We start from the raw sequence: 25,396 nt of genomic DNA on the forward strand, positions 1-25,396 counted from the left end.
CCACAGAGATCCACCTGCTTCTGCCTCCCGAGTGCTGGGATTAAAGGCATGCGCCACCACCGCCCACCAGAGGTGAGTTCTTAATCTAGTGAACTACCCAGCTCTTGGCTGCGGAGCTGAGGCCTTACAGTCATCGTTTAAAGTGCTGGTTACTGTTGTTTTGCTTTTTGTGTTCTTCGCCCTATTTTGTATTTCAGTGATTACAGCTTCACTTATTTTCTTTCTGTAGTCTCTTAACTATGCGTATTCCTCTCTTCAGTCCAAAGTATTACTTCTAGAATTCTCTGTAAGGCTGGCTTGGTGGACATGAAGTATTAGTGTGTCTTACAACATGGAAGAACCTTAAAATAAAGGGAAAGAAGCCAGAAACAAAAGGCGCTGGACTCAGCCAGGAGTGGTGGCACATGGCCTTGCTCCTTTAATCCAAGTACTCAAGTGGTGGAGGTAGGAGGACCCCTGTGAGTCTGAGGCCAGCCTGGTCTACATCTGAGCTCCAGGAATGTCAGAACTACATGAAGAGACCACATCTCAAAAAAACAAAACAAAAAGCAGAAACAAAAGGTGACAGACCCCATTATTCTAGAAAACACAAATCCTGAAACAGAAAGGGGGCTCAGGGGTGGGGTGGGCAGGCAATTCATCCTAGGGTGATAAGGTTCTGGGAGCAGATAGTGTCACTGATTACACATCTGTGTCTGTACTAGGCAACCTGATATGTGAGTTAGGGTTCAACAGAGCCATTCCACAGAGCTCTGTGCTAAGAGTTGTGCATCTGTATTTTTCTTTTTCTTTCTTTATTTATTTATTATGTATACAATATATTCTGTCTGTGTGTATGCCTGCAAGAGCACCAGACCTCATTACAGATGGTTGTAAGCCACCATGTGGTTGCTGGGAATCGAACTCTGGTCCTTTGGAAGAGCAGGCAATGCTCTTAACCTCTGAGCCATCTCTCCAGCTCCCTGTGCATCTGTATTAAACAGTGTGTGCATGAAAGAGAAGGTTTCTAAAGCCATCATAAGTACATAGCCCTAATGGAGACATACTTATGCCCAAAGCCTGACCTGCAACCAGATGGGGTACCTGCCTTGACCCCTAAACTCCAATTCTGTAGGCTCTGCTGAGGGGCTCCCCGCCCCCAGAAACATACCCTCCTTATGAAATCTTCAGGCCTGTAACTGACTACGTATACTCGGCTAGTTTTTAACCTTGTGTTGATTCTCTGCTCTGCCTCCGAAGTGTTAGGATGACAGGTGTACATCACCTCATACAGCTTTTTGCTGCTTTTCAAGCAGCCTTTCTAATCCATACTGGCCTAGAACTCACAGTCCTGTTTATGTCCCCAAGTGCTGGGATTATAGGTGTGGTGCCATATGCATGGTTAAAATTGTTGGACCATGCTCTGGCCTTACCACTAAGCTACATTCCCCGGCCTCCTGTAGAGCGCCCTAATGTATCATTTTCCATTGTTACTTACACTCATAAAAGACAAATTCTGATTTACCCAGACCTAACCCTAGTCACCTATCCTAGTAAGCTGAAGGCCAAAGGGAACCACAGCACATCCCCCACACCCTTCAATTCAGTGCATAATTAAACTGGTTCGCAAACTTCTCGTGTTTCTTCTGGTCCATCTGGTTCATGGCAGCAACTACTCTCTGCACGGCTGCCCTGTGGAGAGAGCAGAGTAAGAGACCACTATGGATGTGACAAGGCCCTGGGGTCCTGGGTTGACCTGCTTCAGTGGGCATTAGACGTCTGGAAGGTGGGGCTCACCAGTCTCAGCTACAACCACCATGGCCTTGGCTGTGTCTCCCAGCCCTGAAGGCAATTGCAAGAGCACACTTGCTAACCCCAGGCTGACCTCAGGAAGGCATGGTGAACATGGGCTGAGTCCAGAGGTAGAGAACTCAGCAGAAGGAGAAAAAAGAGAAAGCAGGAAGCCCATGTGGCCCAGCCTCCACCCCACCCAAGGCAAACCAAGAGCGTACTGACTAGTCCTGTGATAAAGTATCTAAACCCAGCAGTGTGGGACTCTATGTTTGTCTTCCCTGAGGTCACTCCTGTAACATCAGAGTGCAGAGCAGAGTTACCCTCTTGTGAGCATGGTACTAACCCAGGACACAGAAAAGCCAGCATCTGGCCTTTTAGGACCATTTGGCTGCCACCAGCTCTACTTTCAGAGAGGTGGCTATGGACTCCTAGGAAGAATACTCAAGGCACCAGCTGCAGCTCTATAACCAACCAGCTCTTTGCAGGGCTGGAGATCACTGTGATGGCGAATTCTGATTATCACCATGACTAATACAATCACTAACTCAGGTGGCTCTCCCCCAACATATCCTAGACCAAAGCCCAAGGCCTTGGGCCAGTGACAAGTTCTTACTTGGCAAAGACCTTCTTCTCCAGGCGGGCCCGGCTGGTGTTGGCACGCTCTCGCAGGTCAGTGAGGTTGGGGTGCTTCTTCTTTTTCCCTTTGCCCTTCTTGCTATACTTGGACGAGCCGAGGTCCACTCCTGTGGCTGCCTCCACATCCTTCATAAACTCAGGATCCTGCCAACCTGCACAAAACTTGAGGGTTTCAAAAGGTGCCTGGCACCAGCCAGGGCTGACCCTTGTGGGTTTCTTCCTGATGGAGGGCTGGAGCCTGCCTGCTGCATGCTCTGGTACATAGTCTAAGAGGGTCTGTGCTGAGTGACATGGCTACCTCGGGAATAAGAGCCACACAGGGAAATCTCTTTACTTATTCCCACTGCCCTGCTTCTGTTACTTAGTCCCCAAGTATCCCGAGGTTTCCCACAACTTGAACAGGCTGGAAGGATCCAGGCAGGCCCAGCACCAATGGCCACTACTCCTGGCATTCACAGCCACTCAGCAGGACAGTACTCAAGGCCACTGGCCATGGAGTCAGAGTGTCTACAGGCTACTTCCCACCTGCAGGCTGGGCCATGGCCAGCCAGGCCAACTGTAATGCTTTCAGCCATATCTGCTGGCTACTGGGCCTGTGAGGCAAGGGTATCCAGAGTTGAGGGGAATGGCAGGCTAGAGACGGGTTCTCTGGACACAGGAAATGTGGTTATGGGCCTCAGTGCAGAGCAGAGTTACCCCTCCTGTGAGCTGGGCACTACCCGTTATAGCCACAAGGGTCTATGGAAAGCCAAGGGAATTGAACAGCATCCAGCCCACTGAGCAGCCTCATCACTACCCGGCCAAACCCATGGCAAAATGGCTGCTCACGTGCAGGGCTGCTGAGATGGTTGGCCACATAAATAAGCACCAGCCTTCTGAAAGTCAGAGCCCAGGACTCTGGAGTTCCATGTCCAGCCTCTGCTGGCTCACCTCCACAGGCTGCCCTAAGCTCTGTTAGGCATGACATTGCTCCAGCCTGGCTTGGGAAAGTCAGCCTAGTGAAGAGTGAAGGCAAATTAAACCTAACTCTTCCAGGCCTGTGGGTGAGCCTAGCAGGCAGAAGAGCGCCTGGCATTCCTTACTATAATGGCATCCAAGTGCCAAAGATCCATGAGCTGGGGCAGAGTGGACAGGGAACAGTGCCTGGACAGGGTGGCAGCAAAGCCAGACTGTGAGAAGGGCACGTCCACTAAGTGAGAAGCAAGCACGCCAGACAGACAGATGGCTTGGCCTCTCCAAGCTGATTTTTTTTTGAAGTGAAGGAACTCAGGACTGCACGATTCAGATACAGGGACGATTAATCCAAGATTAAGGAAAACTGTCTAAACAGTTTATCTCCCAGTAATAAGAAGGCGTCACAGTTTAGGAACCTGGTGAATGGAGCAATTGTTTAAACACAACGAAAAAATGCCGGCATCCAGTGGAGATGGAATGAGCACCTCAGGAAAATGAAGGAGCAATTTAAAAGCCTTTGAAGAAAATCAATAGACGCTGGGCTGTGCGGCCTTCCTGGGCGCTCAAGGGCCCCGGAGCACCGCGTGCATTGTCACTGAGGTTAGCACCAGGGAAAAGAAAATTGCCCCGTGTGCGAGGGAGGCGGGATCAATACTGCAGTTAGTAAAGAGATGCTATTTCACATCTGACTGGCCAGCACCGGGCTTGGCCCGTGGCCTGATACCTGTTTGTTAACAAGCCACCGAGGGCTGGAAAACTAGATACTCTTCAGGGTTGACACAAAAATAGGCACTTAATTTGCTCCTGAGTGTGAGCCACCAGGGAAGGTTTCTCCCGCAGATGAACAGGTCAGGCCCTCCCCACTGCTACACAACCCAGACATGTTTCTAGGCACAGGATGAGACAGGAATTTGTGTCTCAGGACCACAGGGCAAGAAGCCATGAAGGGCCTGTAGACATATCCCCATACAGAAGGGTCTTCCATGGCTGACCACAGCCTCTAAGTACGTTTAAACACTGTCTGACTTTGACCACCCATGTAGATAGTGAGGTGAGTTGGAGCTGAGCAGGGCAAGTCAGAGCCAGCAGAGAGACCACATAGACTCTAGGTGACCATCTCAGGAGAGAGAGACTGTTGCAATTCCTTCATCTGCTCAGGAAGCAGGAACAAGAACCAGAGCCTGGGGGCTGTAGCTTAGTGGTGGAGTGCTTGTCTAGCACATCCTGGACTCTGGGTTCAGTCCCACTGTGCAGATGTTGGTAAGGTGGTGGATGGAGTCAGGAGTATCCACATTCCTGTTGTGAGCCTTGAAGACAAATACCTCACACCATGTGTACCCAGCCTTGCCCATGGAGCCCCTCACCTGCTTCTCAGCTCCAAATGGAATTGGCAACTTGGCAAGCAAAGTTGGCTGTGTCTGCAGCCCGTCTCGTGCTCCCGCATGCATTCCTACCTGGATGTGCCTGCTGCTGCTGAAACCGCTGCCTTTGTTCACGGGCTCTGTCCTCTGGGTTGAGGGGCTGTCCCTTGTCATCTCTGGGGATGATCTTCCCATGGAATGGGCACTATATAACAAGCACAAAGCAGTTGATGGCCAGGAGGTAGCACAAATAGCTTTAGGGGACAGTGGCTCGGCCAAACCCTGTAATCGTCAGGGGGAGCTCTGGGGAGCGGCAGCAGCAGGAGTTTGAGAACTCGGGTCTGTCTCTCCATTCTCCCTTCTCCAAGCTCAGGACAGCCTGCACAGGGCTCTAGATGCAGAGCAGCAGTCTGACTGTTCTAGTAGTCTCTTAGAAGTCAGTATCAGGGCCCAGGGCAGAGAACCCCAGGCAGGATTCTCTGATGGCCAGTGGCTAAGCAATGATGACACTGCTTATAAGGCCTCTTATACAGGGCTCCTCAGGGCTCACAAGGATTCCTGGTCTAGAATGGAGGCAGAGAGGACAAGCACTTCCCCAGGCCACTAGTGGTGGCCCAGCCTCTCCATGGGTAGCTATAGCTTCATGCCGACAGCCTTGCCCACCAGCCTTACCTTCAGTCGATCCTGGCGCTCACAGAGCCTGCCATTAGGCTTCAGGGCCCGGCACTGGTGCTGCACAGGCTCAAACTTCCCTGCAAAGGTAATGTGTCGGCTATGCAGCATCTCAGAAACATGGGCACTGTCCACCTCCTCCTCTACCTCGCTGGGTTTCCAGAAGCGGTGTTGAGAGTCAGATCTGCAAGGTGCACCAAAAACCCTCAAAGTGGCTACTCTGAACCCAGAAGAGGGCGTCTGGCCCAATCCCAATGCACCCCAAATGTATTGGGGAGAGCACTAGGCCCTGGTGGCCTTGAGGCCTTTGTGGACTAGAGAACATGATCACTCCAACTGGGTTCAAATACTGTTGTTTATGAACCAGCCAAAGATGGTGGGTATAACCACTAGCCTGAGCTTAGATTCTCCTCACAAAGCAAGGCAGCAGCTCCAGGGCCCTCAGGCCATGGCTTTGAGGGTAACATGAATCCATGACAAAGGTCTCTTTGCCACTGAGTGGGCTCTGACACTGACATGGAACCAGAGGAAGAAGCTTGTATAAATTCATGCCCAGTCTTGATGCAGTGCTAAGGGACTCTCTTGCTATCATCAAATCTTCATTTCCCTGCCCATCCCCCCAGCAGTGCTAGGGATTGAACCTAAGGTCTCATGCATGCTAGGCAAGCACTCTACCACTGAACTTCAGCCCCAGTCCTATCACCAAACCTTGTTAAAGCCACTTTTCTTTGGATGCCAGAGAATGGGGTTGGCTTTGTCACTCGGCCCCCTACCTAACACATGGTAGGATTCTATGGGCTCTGCACATGGATGCCAGCTGCCCCAAGAGCTGGCACCTCTGTTGATTGTTCAGAGATGGTGGGGCAAATGGCGGGCAGAGAGTAACGTGCTCATTAGCTCTCTGCAGCTTGAGGAAGAGCTGCGGTGGCCAGAAAGGGTCTCAGGACTGAGCTTTCCCCTCTAGTCCCTCACACTGAGTAATGGATGAACTTCATGGGTACCTTGTGAAGAAGCAATAGCAAGGCTCAAGTATCAGTGTCCTAAGAGCCAGAGAACAGATATACAAGGCCACGCCATGCTCTGAGACCTGGGAACCAGATATAGATATGTTAGACTCACTTAAGGATCTTTCCAGCCGTTAGCTTCTCCTGGCCCCAGTAACACAGGTCCACTCCGAAGGGTACAATGGGTGCTCGGGCCCGCTCTGCCTGCTTCTGGGCTTCCTCTGGCCCCAGAGGTACCCTGGAAACAGATCAGCACATGTGGGCTACCCATTCCTTGTGTGGCCACTTGCCTTTCCTTCCCACACCCCAATGTAGCCCAGAGGCCTGGGGTAAGCATGAATAAACTGTGTGGTGCCTGAGCTTTCAGAGTGGCTGCTGAGATCCAGCAAACAACCTGGCCCTACTGAGCACTGGCTCTGGTCTGTGATGTGAACCTACCTGGGGGTGGGGGAGGGTCACCTGACATTTCCTTCAAGAATGGGGCCTGGCTGCAGGACCTCTAGAGGGCTGCTGCAGGCCCAGCTGCTCAGCAGGCCCCAGTCAACAGGTGCTACTTGTCTAGGGTTACCTGCACAGACTACCTCTCAAAGCAGGCTGGTGGGGGAGTTTCTTGGGCAGCCTGTGCAGGCCAGTCAGCGCTCCAAATGGGTGGCGGCAGTATTAGGCAGTGGGCCCAGCAACACGGGACATCTAGAATTACCCGGGAGAGGAGGATGAGGTAGATGGCAAGCATTCCTGGAGTCGCAACAGCTGGGCAGCTGCAGAGGTGGGGTCTGATGCCTCCTCTTCCTTTCTCATCCTCGTCCTCTCCTGTAAGCTGCACACAGCTGTGCCCTTCTCTAGAGTCTTCAGTGGGGCCCCCGGCTCCAGCCCTGGAATGACATGTGTCCACTTTCGACATCACTCTCCAACCAGGGGCAAACTGGGAAAGCACCATGTGGCCAGGCCCCAGATGCACAGACACACGACACATTCACTCCTCAACAGCACAAAACATGCCTGTCACTTCAGGTTCTTAGATAGAGACCACACTCTTGTGCAGGGGACACAGGGCAATGACCCAGACAGCCCTAGCCTACAAGGACTATCACAAGAAGCCTCCTCAGAGTTGTTCACAGCACGGACTGACAACACTGTCACCTTTGCCCACAGTTTCGCACACTAAGAGGATGGACTTTGTACTGGCTGGTTTTGTGCGTCAACTTGACACAAGCTAGAGTAATCAGAGAGGAAGGAGCCTCAGCTGAGGAAATGCCTCCATGAGATCCAGCTGTAGGCATTTTCTCAATTAGTGATCAATGGGGGAGGTTGCAGCCTATGGTGGGCAGTGCCATCCCTGGGCCAGTGGTCCTTGGTTCTTTAAGAAAGCAGGCCAGGCAAGCCATGGTGAACAAGTCAATAAGCAGGACTCCTCCATGGCCTCTGCATCAGCTCCTGCCTCCAGGATCCTGTCCTGCTTGAGTTCCTGTCCTGACTTCCTTCAGTGATGAGCAGCAATGTGGAAGTGCAAGTCAAATAAACTGGCCCGCAACTTGTGTTTTGTTGCAGCAACAGAAACCCTAACTAAGACATACGAAACCTGCCATGCTATAAAGAGACTATCTAACTATAGTGTGAACACACAGTTCCCTTCCCCCAATACCGGACCCCCCCCTTCACTGAGCAGGGAAGAGAGGAAACTAGCCTCTGTATGAGGGTGACTCTACAATTTATGCTGAGACTTAGTGGTACATCTTCTCCCCTATACTGTCCTCAGAAGAAACACCCAAGGTTGTTCCCATCTTCTGCCCTAAACGTGAAAAGCCACAGGGATAGCTATAGTCGGGCCTGGGTTCTGTGACTGCAGCACCTTTTCTGTGCTGCGGGGCAGATGTCCCTGACTACAGGATGTCACCCTGGGATACCTGCCTACTACTAAGCTAGAGGAGGTCATGATGCTGACACTCGACACCAGGATTTCTACAGGATATGGCAGCTGGTACCCACCACAGCTCAGTATCTACTCTCACATCTCCAGTGGCAGGATCCTGCCACTTTACTCCCCTTCCTGCCCACTCTCGGGTCTGGCTCTCAGGAGGTTGCACGTGGGGCGAACTCTGACCCTTGCTGGTCCCAGAGCACAGACTGAAGTCCCAGAGGCACTACCCACTTGTTACCCCCCACTCCTCACATTCACTGCAGGAGCAACCTCAGCTGGATACCAGCCCTGCTACCAGTGAGATCTGCACTGGCAAAAAACAAAACAAAACAAAACTCAGGCTTCTAAGCACTCTGCCCCCAAAGAGAGAGAACAGGTGATACGCCATGTTTTAGACGAGGCTGAGATGTGGAGGACTGTAGCCAGCAAAGCACCATGCAGCGGTCAGAAAAGAAAGGTGTTGAAAACATCTTTCATCAAAGATGAGGAGCAGGGGGCTGGGGAGCTGGCTCAGCGCTGAGCACTGGCTGTTCTTTCAGAGGACCCAGCTTCAATCTCCAGCACCTCATGACAGCTTACAACTGCCTGATTCCAGTGCCAGGGCCCTGATACCTTCTTATGGCCTCCTCAGGCACTAGGTACACACATGGAACACAAACATACAGGCTGGCAAAAACCCAAACACATAAAATACAATTTTTTTTTTGGTTTTTCGAGACAGGGTTTCTCTGTGGTTTTGGAGATCCGCCTACCTCTGCCTCCCGAGTGCTGGGATTAAAGGCGTGCACCACCACCGCCCGGCTAAAATACAATTTTTTATAAAGGATGAGGAGCAGGAAATGCGGCAGAAAAATAACTACTTGTGTGCCTGAAGGGCAGAAGGACATCGGTGGTGTGCATGAGGAAACTTGCAAAGCTCGGAGGTGGGAAGGGCAGATATACAGGTTTCTGGAATTCCAGAGGAAATAATAATTGGAGCAGGGGAAATAGTTGACGAAATGAACACGTTTTTTTGAAATTAAGGGACGTGCTGCCTGCCAGAGGAAGCAAAGGGGCAACTATGGCTGGAAGAGGAAGTTAGAGAACACTAAAGACAACAAAGAAAAAGGTGAGCTGAAAATTCCATGGAAGCAGCACTTTCGGTTGCAGCAGCAGGTTTAAGGCCTTGCAAGGTCACCTTGAAGGGTGCTGGGAAGAGCTGGGGATACAGTGTTGTGGCAGAGCATGTACCTAGTATGTGCAAGGCTCTGGGTCCCATAATCAGTACCACACAAGACAAAAAAGTAAAAAAGTACGTAGGAGGAAGAGCGAGCTTACAGTTGATTAGCCTGAGCTGTCAAGCCCCCCACAGGTGCAGGAAGGGGGTCTTGTGGACCCAAGGCCTTACAAGGCCACCACTTGCAGATTCTTTAAGAACACCCTTAGGCCGGGCGGTGGTGGCACACGCCTTTAATCCCAGTACTTGGGAGGCAGAGGCAAGCGGATCTCTGTGAGTTCGAGGCCAGCCTGGTCTACAAGAGCTAGTTCCAGGACAGGAACCAAAAGCTACAAAGAAACCCTGTCTCGAAAAATCCAAAAAAAAAAAAAGAACATCCTTAGCATAAGTGGTCCACCAAGAAAAGAAATTTAAATCACAGGTGCAAGACAAGATAATGATGAGCAAATGCCTTTTGACATCAGAACACTAACTCAGTGGGTACCAGGGTTCCAGGAGGTAGGATAAGACAGTCCTTGATCTTCTGACTTATGCAGAGGAGAGGAGAGAAACCATAAAAAAATTAGTGAGTGAGGGGCTAAGGGCTGCTGGTGGTAGAAAGCATGCCTAACATGTGTACAGCCCTGGGTTCTCTCCCCAGATCCATAAATGGAAGCAATGAGTGATAAAAATACGTGAATCGTAAAATTAGAGATAGCTATCAGAAGGGCACAGAGATACATTTTTTAAGAAGAAAAAAGGCAAACAGTAACCGCAGCAGCAAAGCCAGAAAGGTGCTCAGTTCTGAGCACACTGAGGAGCGCCCGTCAAGTGAACTAATACACAGACTGGCACGTCAAACATGTGCAGCTAATACATAGCTACCGCAAGGTCAAAAGGAAAAGCTAATAAACAATCAAAAGACAGCTGAGAAAACGGGTTAATATCAGGAAAGTAGATTTGAAGTTTAAAAAATAGAATAAAAGAAAAAATACTCGAAGGTCTGATAAATGGAGCTGTACCTAATAGCCAAAGTACAAGCTGGGCCTCACTTGTCATCCAGAACTTGGGGCACTGAGGTAGGAGAATCTCAAAGCCAAGGCCAATCTGGATCTAAATCAGGAAAAAATTCATTAAGAAATGCTAAGTCTGTTCATTAATTTCTAGATTCAAGGTGAACGAGTGTTTTGGGGTATATGATACAGGTATGTGATTGCAGGGCCTGGGGAGGAGATTTCAGCTGAAGGCAGCTTGAACTCAATGCAAGACACTGTTTCCAAAACCAGAGCAAATGAAGTCTAAGCACACAAAGAGACATCCATTAAGGCAGACCAACACACTGTACCTGAGGTCCTTGGGAAGTCAAAGTCTACAGCTCTGAGGGGGTCACAGCACTAAGCCACCAGAGTTCTGGACTCATCATGGGCTCACCGTAGCAGAGGTCAGCCTGACATGGCACAGAAACAACCAGCTGCCCCTCAGGGCTTCCTGGGGCCGGGGAGGCAACAGCCAAATCAGCCTCACTGCCTGTTTTAATGACAGAGTTTACTGGTCCTAGCTATGGCCATCTGGAATGGAACTAAACAGGGACCTGACGCAGTACAGAAAGCCAAAATATTTCCTCGGTGGCCCTTCATAGAAACATCTGTTGTCTCTGCTCTGGTATAGCTATGCACAGGTAAGGGCTCCTATCTCTTGGAGCCCTTACCTATCTATCTCCTATCTCATGGGTAGGGAACAGAGAACTTGGGCAGGGTCACTCTGAGCAGGTAGCGGAGTCATAGTCAGCTACCTCCAGGCTCTGGAGCTGTGCGGTCCTAAGATTTGGGCATACTGTGTGTCAGAAGACACCAGGCAGCCCCTTCTCTGCTCTGTCCTTAAAAACAGCGCCCAAGGTTTGGGTAGCAAACACTTCCATGCGACCTTCAGCGTTTCCTATCACAATGTTCCTGGCCATGTGGAAGGCAGCAGTTAGCAGCCCCGCATACATACATACATACACAGCAGGGAGGCAAGGCTGGTAAGTGAACAATGTGGCATTTAGATAGATACAATCGCAGCCGAAAGATCAATATGAGAATTCCTAAGAGTTACAAGAATGAAATATATTTTTCATTGATTTGTTGTTTTAAACCATTAAGAAGATGGGTAAGCGTGTTAGAGCAGGGTAAACACTCAGGGCACAGAACACACCACTGTTTTCACGCCATTGAGGAAAATCAATCTCACTGACATATTTCCAAAGTTAAAACCCCAAAAGCAGAGCACACTCCTCAGGCCAGAGGGCGTGCAACCCTAAAGGAATGAGACATCATCCTGCTGACCACCGTGGCCCTGCGGCCTTGCAGGGCCTGACTCCAGTCCCTTGGCCAAAATTTACTCCCACAGTTGCTTTTAGAAAGAATCATAAAAATGTCCAAAGCTCCTTTTTTTGTTTAAATTGGCCAAGTGGCACCTATTTGCCTGGAGCACTAAAGCAGACAGTGCGGGAGAGATGGATCGATAGGAGGAAATGGAGAGGCTGGGGCTCCGCACAAAGTTAGGCTGCCGCGCTGACATTATTGATTTTACCTAGTTCAGCTGGCCTTGTAATTAAAATGTAAATTTGAGAAAGAGATTATGTCCTGACAGAAATGGTAGGATTAAGGGGAAGATAAAAGCCCCTCAGTGAAAATTCTGAGAAAGAAATGAGAAAGAAAAAAGAGCCTGATTTCCTCAGCCGTGTGGATTTAGACTGAATCTAACACTTCAGATTCGCCCGTGTTTAATTGGAAAAACAGTGATGGACTATAAACTAGTATTATGAACTGAGCTCATTGCGCACTGTCTGTCTGTCTGGACACTCCAGCCTAGGCTGCTGGCTTAGTTCCCAGGACTCCCCGGGGGAGTCTCCATTTGGTGCAGTGATGGAGGCTTCCCATTTTCCATCCCTGCCACAGTCCTGCTCACGAGGCTAGTGTCCTTCTTACCCCAGCACCTCCTGTGAATGCTCCAACATTCTAGGTGTGTTATGTATCCCTGGCCTCAAGTGCCCACCGACCCTTCCTTGGTTCCTGTGGCCCTCAGCCGCATGGTGGCACCAATGGCCAGATTGTGGCTGCTGTGGGTCTACCTGTACACCTTGCCAGCCCACCCAGCCTCTACCATGTTCTCCACTTGATGTCATTTTGAAAACACAAAACAACACCTGGTTCAGACCACATGGGTCACTACTGCCTTCCAGGTTTAAACCAGATGCCTAGAGCCTGTCCAAGAAGGGACGAACTACAGACAATGACACAGCCACGAGGTCTCTAATTTCTGTTAGGCTGGGATAAAGTCCCTCACCAGCTTTGTAGACCCTTCCATGGCCAGGAGTACATGGAGGGCTCTGAAGAAAAGACACGGGCTGATGGGCACTGGGTGCAGGGGCTATGGGCAGTGTAGTTATTGCTCCTGTGTAACTAATAACTAAACACCCAGTAGTGGAGCCAACAGCATTCTACTGAAAATCATGAGTATTCCACACTGGAACACAACTCTGGGGCCTGGGCCAGGCTGGGGTGACCATGAGTAGATGTAGGTTGTAACTGATGTGGGTTGTAACCCTGAGCACTTACGATTCCCCGTGCAGTCAGTACTCGAGTAGCCTCACGGCAGGTGGCCTGTGGCTGTATCCAAGCAAGTAATGTTGGGAGATGCTTCAAAGTATTTCTCAATTCAGCCTCCTTTGCTGGGCTCAAATGGCCAGCAGTCACAAGGCATCCAGGTACAGGCAGACACAGGACAGTCTCCAATAGGAGGACTACAGGCTTTGCTCTAGCCCTGGCAGTGTCCACTGGTGGCTGAAAAGGGCTTTACTGTGTGTATCTAGCTCCCAGAGGGGACACAGAGTCAGCATCTGTAACAGAGGCTGCTGTCCTCACTGGCACCATCACTGGCCATTCCCAATCCACAGCCCAAAGACATCCTCTCCGAGGATGGTAAGAATCTGTTTTGTTCTCAGTGTTGGTGTGTCACTGCTGACCCTACTACATGTGACCTGGAGCCACTCAAAGTCCGTGTAAAGTCAGACTTACCACATCTACGGGAAGGATACAAACGTCAGAATAAAATGCAGAGAACAAAAGTAAAAAAAATGCTGGTGTGACCAAGAGCCCTGGATCAGTGCTGGCTCCCAGGCTCCCCTGAAGAACCCAAGAGTCTCCCAGCTTAAGAAGAAAAGTGTGGCTTCCAAAGAGGGTAGAAGGACCACGGTCCATAGTTAGGTGCTACTCATACTGCCTGGACTGTGAGGAGTGTCCCTGCCTCACCTGATCTCATAGCCCACTGTTCTAGACTCTGGTGGCCTCAGATGTAGCCACAGCCATACCAGCACCTTGCTAGACCAGGGCCTCATCCAGCTGAGGGTAAAAGAAATAGGGGGCAAAGACCACCCTGGGCACAGGAGGGTGGCCTTGTCATCCCATGGTATGCCTGAAGCACTTTTGGGTACCCCAGGTGTTAGGTGTGGCACTTAGCTGTGACCACTTTGGGTGAGAGTTTGACCACGTGGTATCTTTACTAGGTGAAAACGTAAGTTGGGAGATGGTGAAATCCATTTCAGGTAGAGATGGGCGCTTGGAGAAGCGTGTGGGTGGAGGAGGCTCATGGGTCATGGGCTTGCAGGCTGAAGAATCCCATGAGAGCATTGCAAGGCTGAGGCCTGGAGAAAGGGTATACACAGCTCAGCAAGGCGCAGGAGAGGCAAGCAGGTATAACAGGGGCAGTTCAACTAGGCAGGGAGCTTTTCATGGGGCGTTACAACACTGGGACTCCTTCCTGCAGAGTGGGCCAGGCCAGAAGATGCTTAGCTAAGGGGTCACCAGTACCCCCTTAGTGTGGGAGGTTCCTCCTGACAGTCACACACTCATTGATCCCTAAGCGCCAGCCTGCCCAGCAGATGGCGCTGGGCAGAGGGCTGGGAAAGTGGAGAGGGGTGAGTCTGCCCGGGTTAATTTGGCATGACGCCCCAATGGGTCATGTCTAAATTCTCTTGCTAAATTCAAATTCTACCCCACAGAAGCCAGGGTACTTGTTTGTCTTTGCTTCCTTTTGACATAACCGAGGGTGTGACCTGGGTCCTGGATCCCCTTTAAATTTCTCTCTGGAGGGCACAAGCCTAGGACACAGAGTGTGGCTTTTAGAGTTCTTGGAAAAGAGAAAAATCTTAGATGGGACATTCCTGTCTGTCACAGTGGTGCTGTGTGTGACAAGCTGATTCCTGCTATGGGGTTCAGACAATGCTGGGTCAGAGGCCACGTCTGTGACTTCAAAGACACAAAGGGATGTTTTGCATGGTATCTGCCTCCCCTCCACCCTGGTACAGGCCCTATGTAAGCAAAGGCATCCCCATAGACTGCACCCTGTCCCACAGTCAGAGCATCAGATGGCCCGGAAGACCTTGTGTGATGGAAGCCTGCCATGTGCTGGCCCCTGGAGGGCTCGGGGCACAAAAGAAAAACTCCCCAAGTTAAATAAAGCAACAATTACTTATACAACAGCTGTACAAGGGAAGCTGAAGGCTAAGCTCCCTGTGTTGATGTCACAATCTAGAGGCATTGTCCAGATGGGGGACTTGTCTCCCCTGTACCCCTGATGCCCAGTCTTGCCCCTCATTTGCCCACAGCTCACCATATTCAGCCCGGAGGTGGTCAGGGATTCGAGGTTCATAACCTTCTTTCTCTGGGACTTCCACAAAGTCCTGGTCCTCATCCTCGCTGTCCTCCAGGGCTTCTGTCTGTGGATACATCCCAAGGACAAATGAGGTCATCAGCTCTAGACAACAGCAGTTGGCTGTGGACTGTGTGCAGGCGCTGCTTCCCATAGGGTCGTCTCTCTAGTTTAGGACTTCACCATCAGATGTGGATGGTCTTTAATTACAATGTCTCTAAGGCTGTTCTTATTTTTAAATCACAGTGCCTTTTCTTAGCTCCTACCTGGAGCCATTCCCTAATCACCACCAACTCTCTTGTGCCTGTTGCAGTGTGCACCGCCGAGCACTTGCACAGCTGCCCCATCCCCAGTAAGCAGGCAGCAGAGCCTCAGTTAATGCTGTGCCAGCCCACCTACAGCTCTGCCATGCCCAAGTAAGCCACCAGGGACACAGGTCATAGTACTAGCTATGGCTCAGACTCCCTGCTCCTCCAATCTCACCGCAGAAACATCCTCTGATGACGTTCTTCCCGCCCTACCTCCCAGTGACCTAATGTTCTTCCAGAACCTTCCACACCCAGGATAGAAACCCAACCTTCCTCCATTGCCCACCTGTCACACAAGGGGGCCAGGCTCAGCTAACCAGGACAAGGAGGTCCATGCCCCTAGGGATGTAATACCCCTCAGATTGTGGTGGCCCCTTGAGCTGTGATGCCCCTGGAATGTGCCAAGTTTCAATGCCCTTGCAGCTTCCAAATCTCCAGAGCAATTTACTGGACATGGTGGTGCCCACCTTTAATCTCAGCGCTTGTCTGTGTATGAAATGAAGGGGAATGTACAGGGCTGAAATACAGAGAAGACTCAATTGCAGTAAGAATCCACAGAGCCCTAACTGACCATCAGGAGCTCTGCACTGAGTATCCATCAATGTCTGAGAGTGGACTGGGCTGTTGGGAGGCAGAGGCAAGGGGATCTCTGTGAGTTAGAGGCCAACCTGGTGTATGTAGAAAATTCCTGGACAATAGAGAGACCCTGTGTCAAAATACAAAACAAAACAAAAACCAAACCAACCAAACAAACAAACAAAAGCTCCAGGGCAGAGTTGAGGCAAGGAGGACCCTTGTCAAATGAAAGCCAACTAGTGGGACCCTTATAGGGTTTTAAGAAAAACTTTGAAAAACTTTTTAGAAACCATTTCCAACAGAAACTTTGAACTCACAGATGTTTCCCATGGTCCTTCTATCTCCTGAAGGGAGAAAGGACATCTAAAGAGTAGCTTCTACTCTTAGGTCAGGAGCCACATGCACTGGAAGCCAAGCCGTGCAAATGACAGCCACCACGGAGGCATCTACAGCAGCACCTGCCTAAGGCCTAGCTCAGCACGCTGCCCGCCCAGGTAGAGCCAAACTCCACCTTGGGGCTGCTAGAGCCATCAGCAGCCACATCTGGCCGTGCCTGTTGGCCCCATGCCCCAGTCTGGGCGACTGCTGCCCGAGAGAGCATAATCAGATGCAAATGCACTTTGTTTTGGTGCAGCCCACAGTCGTGCATCTGGGAAGCACGGGAGACATTAATCATCGGAAACTGTAATTTTTGTTATCAGTCTAACACTGATCAAAAGGGAAGCCTGTCTCCACCGCTGACCTGTGAAACGTCCCAATTATACTCTTTGGAAATGACAGGGGCACTTAACTCCCGCGCTGAGCAAATGACGACGATCAATCACGTTTGAATAACAATGAGCCACGGACCTGAAAATTATTTTTGTATAGAATCTACCCAGGAATTTATGAAAGGTGGAAAGCAGCCCAAGGTTTTAGGGCATTACGGGCTCAGCTAGTGCAGTGCGTATCAAACACTAAACAGAATTTATGTGTTTTAATTTTCTAAAAGGTAGATGTGGGCTGGGTGCTACAATGCATAACATATAGTGCCAGGTTTTAAATATGGGGGTCATTTTCATAAAATATTATGCTTATTGCTCACACCCTTGAATTTTGCTGGGGACTTTTTATCAAAATTGCATTCCCTAAAAATATTCAACTGCTTAGGTAACTATTAGAATTTTATCTTCTTCCTCCCCAACTAAATCGTTTATTTTTAAGATTAAATTTGAAGCACTGGCTTCTTTCTTGTTCTTAAATTAGTACTGATAAGGCCTCTGGCTGTCTGCTCTTTCACTGTATGCATTTGCCTTGAAAAGACCCAGGCTTTCTCTGGGGCCACAGAGAGATGCCAGTCATTTCTATACTTGACTCTGCAACTATTCGAAGATGGGGTCCTCACGCTGCAACAACTGGAATCTAGAGATGCCACCACTAATACGTAAGTGAGACTAACATGAAGTCTGAATCCACATTTGGTAGATACCAATAATGCAAATCCTTGGTGCCAAAGTTACCAAGGACAGCAGACAGATGGGCCATACCTGAGGGACGGGAAATTACTCTGATGTGGAAAACCTCAGAGCCCTAGCTGTTGGGACACTTCTGTGACCTGCTCAGGAGTCTGGCCAGGAACATAATGGCCACAAGGGACAGTACCCTAGAAAGGTAACACAGCCCAGAGGGGAGAAGGCTTTCATGGGATAGTCTGGAACCTCAGGTGACCAGCCTCCACTATTTTAGAATCTCAAGAGTCATGACCACTGTGGTGGTAACCTGCCTCTAAGGTCACATGGGAGGTCAGACAGAAGACAGCATCCAGAGGGGTCTGGAGAAAACAGCTGGACGCCAAGGGTCCTGGGAAAGAGCTCACATCTGGTTAAAAAAAAAGGCATCAGGACTGGTAATATCTTCAAAATAAGGCCAGACTTTTAAAATGCTCTCAAGAACAACTTACTCTTATCCCAGTGAGGGCCAAGTTTTCTACTTTGGGGAAACAATGTAACACAAACTGCATGAAGCCAGGGAAAAGGCCAATCCTTAATGAGATCTGCACATGGGAGCCACACATCAGCACAGGTGATTTTCTGACAGGTGAAACCCTTGGGTGCCTTTGAGGATAGGGTGGTGGTCAGAAACCCTTCCAGCCAATCAGATGACTTCTCCCAAGCTGCACCCCCTGGTGGGAGCTACAGATCCCTACAGAGGGCCAATTCAGCCACCCACAGGATAGACACAAGCTTTTACCCACTACAGTTGCCATGGTGGGGGCACTGCTGGTTTTATACAAATTGATTCTCACCCACGGTTAAAAGGATTTAGAAAAATGAGTCGTCATGATCATAATTAAACAAGCAATAAAATGGCTAAAATATACAACGCAATCAGTTTACAGAAGTAGGGTGGTGAGTGCTAATTATTTGCGAAGGAATGGGAAGAGCATCTCAACATCCAGAAAGCCATGGCCGCCAAGCCCACAGCCTAGAGATACAGCTGAGACCATTAAATAAATTTTGTACGATCTAATTAACTTGGTGCGCAATCTCAATTACTTTTCACCCAAGAAATCACTTTTGTTCAGTTTTATGTGTGTCTATTTCCCTTTTAAAAAAAAATGATGTAAGGCCTCGTCAGACAAGTGAGTTCCAAACTGCATTTGTCTTTCAGCGGCTTGATGGCTATGCATTTAAAAACCCATTCTATCTTATAAACTAAAAATTAAACGTGCTCAGCTGTGATGGCCGTCATTGCATCTGCTATTTATATGCTAATGCCCTCCCTGGAAGGCCGTGCAAATTGCCCGGCCAGGCCAATATCTCATGTGCATCTCGGCTGCCAGGGACGCACCTTCAGAGGACAGAGGGTGTAGTGGTGCTCACCACGTGATAACACAGAACAGGCACCTGGTGGTCACTGAGTCAAACCTGCCCAGATGCAGGCAGGGCACTCGAACACATGTTCAAGTCCAAACATTACGCTGGAACAAAACTTCATTTTCGGGAATGACCGTTTCTATAGAGGCCACGTACACAAGGGATCTCTCAATAGCACTGCAGGACACACAGGGATGGGCATTTCTCCTCCTCCTCTCCCCTGATCTGAAACAGTGTGGAACAGTCCACAGAAACCTGCCCTTGAGAATCCAGTATGCTCAACAGCTCCAGTGCCAGGGAGCTTCCTGGAACTGGGGCTCAAGAGCTGAGTCTAGCCTTCTACAAAGCATGAGGCAAAGAGCTTTTAGTGTGCCTAGAATGTGCCTGGAAGTCCATTTCTAGAGCAAGGCTAAGACTAGAAATCTCTGCTGGATCCAAACAAGCAGCTAGTCAATCAAATTGAGGCCTGGGAGCCTAGGTGGACACAGGCCAGGTGCTCTGGGTTTATAGCGCTCCTAATGAGTATTCTCAAACCAGCTTCTCTGGGAACCCACATACACATGCTCCCAATGACAAGGTTGTGTGAGTGGTGCAGAGGCAGGGAGAGTTATCATGAATGAGGTTATGCGAACTCCACACATTAACATCCAATGAAGTGTGAAATCACTAATCATTCTTCCCAGGAGTGTGCAGAGAAAGCCAACCACACAGGGGAGGAGTGTGTCCTCATAGCTAACACTTGCCAGGATTGGAACAGGGCCCTCCCAATGCCTTGGCTGTCATCTCAGGTGAAAGCAGGTGGCCAGCCTCTGGGAACATGAGGCCATGCTATGCTGTGTGGCCTGTCCCAAAGGTGCGGATGCCATAGTCATCAGACAGCCGTTCCACTCTACATCTGGGACTTTAGGAGGGGCCAAGATCAAACAAGTTCCTCCAGACTGCTTTCTCATCTGTGAAATGGAGAAAATACTCCTGGAGCTAAAGAAACAACATATGAGACGGTACTGAGAGCTAGTTCCTTCTGGAAAGACAAATGATTGGGCTGGACACTGGAGCCAAGACCAGATCCATGCAGTAGGGCGTGGGAGAGTATAGGCTGGTGGACAGGCTGCGGAGCTGTTTTCTCCCACCCCTGTGAGCATAAGAACTTATGCTCAAAGCTCTCCCCACTCCCTGCTGCTGGGTGCGTGCCTGGCCTTCAGGGTGATGGAAGGAGCACAGCATCGGGAAGGCTGTTTACGGGCCCTGCTGCTGCACAAGGTCCCGCAAAGGCTGATTTAGTTTCCCTGCTTTCCCCGGGTGTGCCTGACTGTTCAACATTTCATTCCCCGGGTTTTCTGCCGCTGTCCTTTTCACCTACAAGAAGCAAATCCTGCACAGCCTAGGGAGCTTTCTTAACACTCAGCAGGAGAGGAGCTGGGCTTGGGTGTGCTCCCGACATAGCACCCATGGGCCTGGTAAGGAGGCTGGCTGATCTGAAAGGCAAGCTGCCCAGCACCCAACACAGAAAACAAGCAAGGATGCACAGCATGAACCAAACAGATTTGATTTCCATTGCTGTGAGAGGGCGAAGATGAGTCCATGGTTCCATGAGGGTGGCTGCTGCCACACGGCCCATAAGACTGGTGTGCACAAAGACACATTTATAACCACAGGAACAGGTTGACCAACAGTCCAGGAAGGAAAGAGCAGCTGCTGATAAGTCAGACGTACTGATGTCTGCAATCACTGCTCTGACCACCAGCTGGTGGGAATTCGTATTTTGTTAATTACATAACACAAACTAACCATGATCAGAGCTCCATAATGAAAAGGCAGGCAATTTAAAAGTTTTCAAAGGATTTTTATCAGTTTAAATAATGAGGCCGCCATGGGTTATTACAGCTCTTCTGTAACAGAGCAGGTGGAAACCAACTCCACCAAATGGCCCTCCACATTGATTGGGTCAAGATTTATCCCCAGTCTGCCACCAAACTGAGCTCAAGAGCACACACTCTGTAAAGCAAATGCTTAGACATGTTTAAACTGGTTTAAGTATTTTTGAAGATAGACCATCTATGTCAAAAGGAAAGCAATACTGTGCAGAAACCAATGGCAACATTCAAATGGGAACTGGGGCTGGACTCCACAGATGCCTGGGAGAAAAGGGGACTACCCCGCACAGCCTGCATCAACCCAGCCTTCCAAAGACAGCCTGGACCTGTCCAAATCTGGGCTGCTGTTTATGACCAGTAGCACTGTATTTGTTTCAATCTCACACATTTGTTAGAAGTTCTTAAATGTTTAAATCATGCATTATTGAATTAGTGTTCCCTGCTCAGCCTGTTCTACATGAGGAGTTAACGATGCCAATCCCGTGCTAAATGGGGAAACACTAGGAAATGATTTAAACCCTCCGTAAATTTTATTTGGAAATTAGTGAACACCTCATCATGATTTCTAATTAAAACAGCTCTAATTAACATAGACATTCATTAGCCCTCTCTCCTTGCCCCTCCCCCACAAGACACTGTGGTGCAGCAGCCTTGCAAGGAGCTGCCCACCAGCTGCAGGAAGGGCGGGCGATGTGTAGATAGGCAGTCGCTGTATCTATTCTGGGAAGCAGTGCTCACCTGAGCCTGGGCGCTGCCACTCACAGTCCGGGAGCCGCCAATCACTTCATCTACAAGCAGCGCCTCACTCGCTCTCCAGCTGCGGCAAGCGAAATCTCCAAGGATTTCAGAGCAGTGCCTTTCGTTAAAATCAGTTTGCAGAGACAGGTCTAGGAAGTGTCCATTAACGGAGAGCAGAACACAGCACTACCTGCCTTCCCTCTGAAGGTAGGGCACCCTCAGTCCACGGGCTGCCACCTCACTGGGCCCAGGCAGCCCAACGAACCCACAGACAGTCTAGGTTAGTGTGCTGACCTGTGTGACCAGAGGAGTCAGAGGACCCCCCCAAAATGCCCTGAAGGGCCTGTCTTCACAACAGATCCTATAGGCACAGGTAAAAGTAGTCAGGCTTCAGCTGTGACGGTCACCATCTGCCTGCTGAGATGCACAAGGATACTAATCTGGGTAAGATCAGGCTAGGAGTCACTGGGTACAAGGGATAGTGGAAACAGTACAGGCCCTGGGCGTCACATCAACCCAAGACTGGCCACCATGTACCACAGGAAGACCGTCCTTGCAACATGCGTCCATGTTAAAGTGCTGGGTCTCAGACTCCTGGGGCCCACATCCCCTCACACCAAAACACCAAAGGCAGATCTCAACAGGAAGCTAGGACAGCAGATGGTTTAGGACAGCTAGTGGGAGTCAGGGCAAGCCACTCAGTCTTTCTTGGTATAGTACCAGGGATTGAGCCTAGAGCCTCAAACACGCCAGGCAGCATGCTACCACTGAGTTAAATCCCCAGGTCTTTTTCTATTTTGAAACAAGAGCTCACTAAGTTGCCTAGGCAGCCCTATAAATCACTCTGTAGCCCAAGCTGGTCTTAAAGTTATGATCCTCCTGCCTCAGCCTTTCAAGTAATTTGGACCACACGGTTTCACCACCAGGCCCAGCTTCCACTGAGTTGTGTTGAGTGCATGGCCATCACTATTCAGGTAACAGAGACATGGGTACAAGCCACACAGGAAAAATGGTGCTTCTTGCCTGGGCTCTGCGGATGGAAGTTGCAGCACCCACTGCTGGCCGAACTAAATATAGAGCTCTGACCCAGGAGGCTGCGTGTCTTAACTACCCACAAAGGTATCAAGAGTGTCCCGTAGGATGAAGAAAGTATGGAATATATACATATTAGAGTACTACTCGGCAGTAAAAAACAATGACTTCTTGAATTTTGCATGCAGATGGACAGAAATAGAAAACACTATCCTGAGTGAGGTAAGCCAGACCCAAAAAGAGGAACATAGGATGTACTCACTCATATTTGGTTTCTAGCCATAATTTAAAGGACATTGAGCCTATAATTAGTGATCCTAGAGAAGCTAAATAAGAAGGTGAACCCAAAGACAAACATATAGTCATCCTCCTGGATATTAACCTTCATCAGGCGATGAAAGGAGATAGAGACAGAGACCCACATTGGAGCACCGGACTACAACCCCAAGGTCCAAATCAGGAACAGAAGGAGAGAGAGCATGAGCAAGGAACTCAGGACCGTGAGGGGTGTACCCACACACTGAGACAATGGGGATGTTCTTTAGGGAACTCACCAAGGCCAGCTGGACTGGGTCTGAGAAAGCATGGGATAAAACCGGACTCGCTGAACATAACAGACAATGAGGACTGCTGAGAAGTCAAGAACAATGGCACTGGGTTTTGATCCTACTGCACGTACTGGCTTTATGGAAGCCTAGGCTGTTTGGATGTTCACCTTACTAGACCTGGAAGGAGGTGGGAGGTCCTTGGACTCCCCACAGGGCAGGGAACCCAGTCTGCTCTTCGGGCTAATGAGAGAGGGGGAGTTGATTGGGAGAGGGGAGGGGAGGGATATGGGAGGCGGTGGCGGGGAAGAGACAGAAATCTTTAATAAATATAATAATAATAATAATAATAATAATAATAATAATAATAATAATAATAATGTCCTGTAGGCCAGAGGAAGACTGCCCAGGTCTCCTCCAGCAGTCAGTCACTCAGCACTCAGGAAATATGGAGCCAAGAGACATGGCTAAGACAACACCCAGTTCTGTCAACCCAACAAAGCTTCAGGCCAAGGAAAACAGCCACACTACTAAGACCCTCAGGGCTTAGAGTCCTGCCAGCCCCAGCACTGCTGCTGGTCCCAGTATGGTAGTGCAAGCTAGTAATACTTAGGCCCTTGAAAAACCCTTCTGTGCTACCCAAGAGCATTCAAAGTTCTATGGCCAGTCACTGGAACATCAGCTACCCAAGGATGTCCCTGCACTGCCAAGGCCCATCAGCAAGGTGACTGTCCACATAGTGTAGTAATTAGCTTGACTGAGATCTTCAGGGAGGGACTGGGGTACACAGCAGAACAGTGAGGTGGCCTTCCACTTCGCAGTCTTGGCCAAGCCTGGAGCCTGAGACTTTGGACACTGAGTGTAGAGATGAACGCCTCCTGACTGCTACAGTGAGGGCTGGAGAAATGCTCTCTGCTGTAGACATACATTGCTCAAGATTCATAAATCTGACTTGATAAGTGACACAACCAAATGCAACTCTCACGAGATGGTAACCCACATACCAAAGCCGCCAGACAGACTAGGTGCGGCACAGTACTTCCTGATCGCAAAGGCTGGCCGGCTGAAGGAGAAGCAAGGTCGCCCTCTGCTGGCCCACATCACACATACCCTCAGCAAAGCTGGGACCAGCTGGCAGCTGCAGAAGTCAGGAGCTCCCTCCTACCCCATCTAGTCCCAGTACTTCCTCTACTGCCCTTTCAGCTGCCACAAGGGGTCAAAAGGGTCTCTAAACGTTAGGCGAGCATCCTCTTGGCTTTAGGCTGGAGCAGTGATGGCTTCAAAATTGAGCTTTTCCTCAGTAAAGGAAGCGTTGTTTCCACCTCAAAGCTAGCTTCCAAAACAGAATTTACAAGTCAGACTGACCAGGTTAGCTAACCTCTAAGGCAGTGGTTCTCAACCTTCCTAATGCTGCGACCCTTCAATACACTTCCTCATGTTGTGCTGACCCCCAACCATAAAATTATTTTGTTACTACTTCATGGCTATAATTTTGCTGCTGTTATGAATCGTAATGTAAACATTTGATATGCAGGATATCTGACCCTGTGAAAGGGTTGTGACCCACAGGTTGAGAACCACTGCTCTAAGGCTATGTTCAGAGACCAGACTAAGGGTCAAGGTTTCAAACAATTCCATGGGGATGGGGCAGCTCTAACGTCTATTTTCTCTGCTTGGAAACCAGTTGGGAAGAGTCAGTGAGATGTTCCAGCCGGGGAAGGGCACTTGTCTGTGGATCTACATGCTACAAGGAGAGTCCTGACTGCCACAGATAAACGTAAACTGTTGTCATTAGAAGCAGCCGAGAGAAAGATGGGTGATGACTGTCCGCTGGGAACGGGAGAACAAGTGACAAAGGGAGTTTGGACTGTGACAGCTTTCTGTCATCTACCCAAGTGCAGCAGCCATCTCCCCACTCTGTGGACTTGTGAAGAACCCCAGGTCCATGCAGCCCTCAGGCCCAGGATCTCCATTCCCACTCCAAGGGCAGCACCTCTTCCAGGCACAGCAACACTGCCTGGCATGGATGGCCTCTGTGGCTCCTAAGCCACTACAGGACTGAATCCTTACCCACTACCAGGCACCCTGAACACATGCCCCACACCTCTCTCTGGCCCTGTCTGGGACTCCCATCTCTCTGGTCCCATCCAGAGAACCCATGTACCCCTGTTCTTTCTTTCTTTCTTTCTTTCTTTCTTTCTTTCTTTCTTTCTTTCTTTCTTTCTTTCTTTTTTTGATTTTTTGAGACAGGGTTTCTCCGTAGA

The 25,396-nt window shown here is 49.7% G+C and overlaps 1 protein-coding gene across 2 annotated transcripts in view; it reads right to left on the minus strand.

Moving 5' to 3' along the window:
* Positions 1–7: 7 nt before the first annotated feature.
* The window catches only part of Uvssa (UV stimulated scaffold protein A), a 37,645-nt gene continuing 12,256 nt past the window's right edge, over positions 8–25,396 (minus strand). For both annotated transcript variants that reach the window (XM_013353344.2, XM_013353343.2), the window contains 7 exons: positions 15,166–15,271; positions 7,101–7,272; positions 6,516–6,638; positions 5,397–5,580; positions 4,818–4,929; positions 2,387–2,561; positions 8–1,671 (listed from right to left, as the gene is read on the minus strand). In XM_013353344.2, coding sequence (XP_013208798.1) covers positions 1,578–1,671; positions 2,387–2,561; positions 4,818–4,929; positions 5,397–5,580; positions 6,516–6,638; positions 7,101–7,272; positions 15,166–15,271 — 966 coding nt within the window. In that variant the 3' untranslated portion in view covers positions 8–1,577. The remainder of the gene's footprint in view (positions 1,672–2,386; positions 2,562–4,817; positions 4,930–5,396; positions 5,581–6,515; positions 6,639–7,100; positions 7,273–15,165; positions 15,272–25,396) is intronic.

The sequence above is a fragment of the Microtus ochrogaster genome, unplaced genomic scaffold (genome assembly GCF_000317375.1).
Source record: "Microtus ochrogaster isolate Prairie Vole_2 unplaced genomic scaffold, MicOch1.0 UNK6, whole genome shotgun sequence".
Lineage (NCBI taxonomy): Eukaryota > Metazoa > Chordata > Mammalia > Rodentia > Cricetidae > Microtus > Microtus ochrogaster.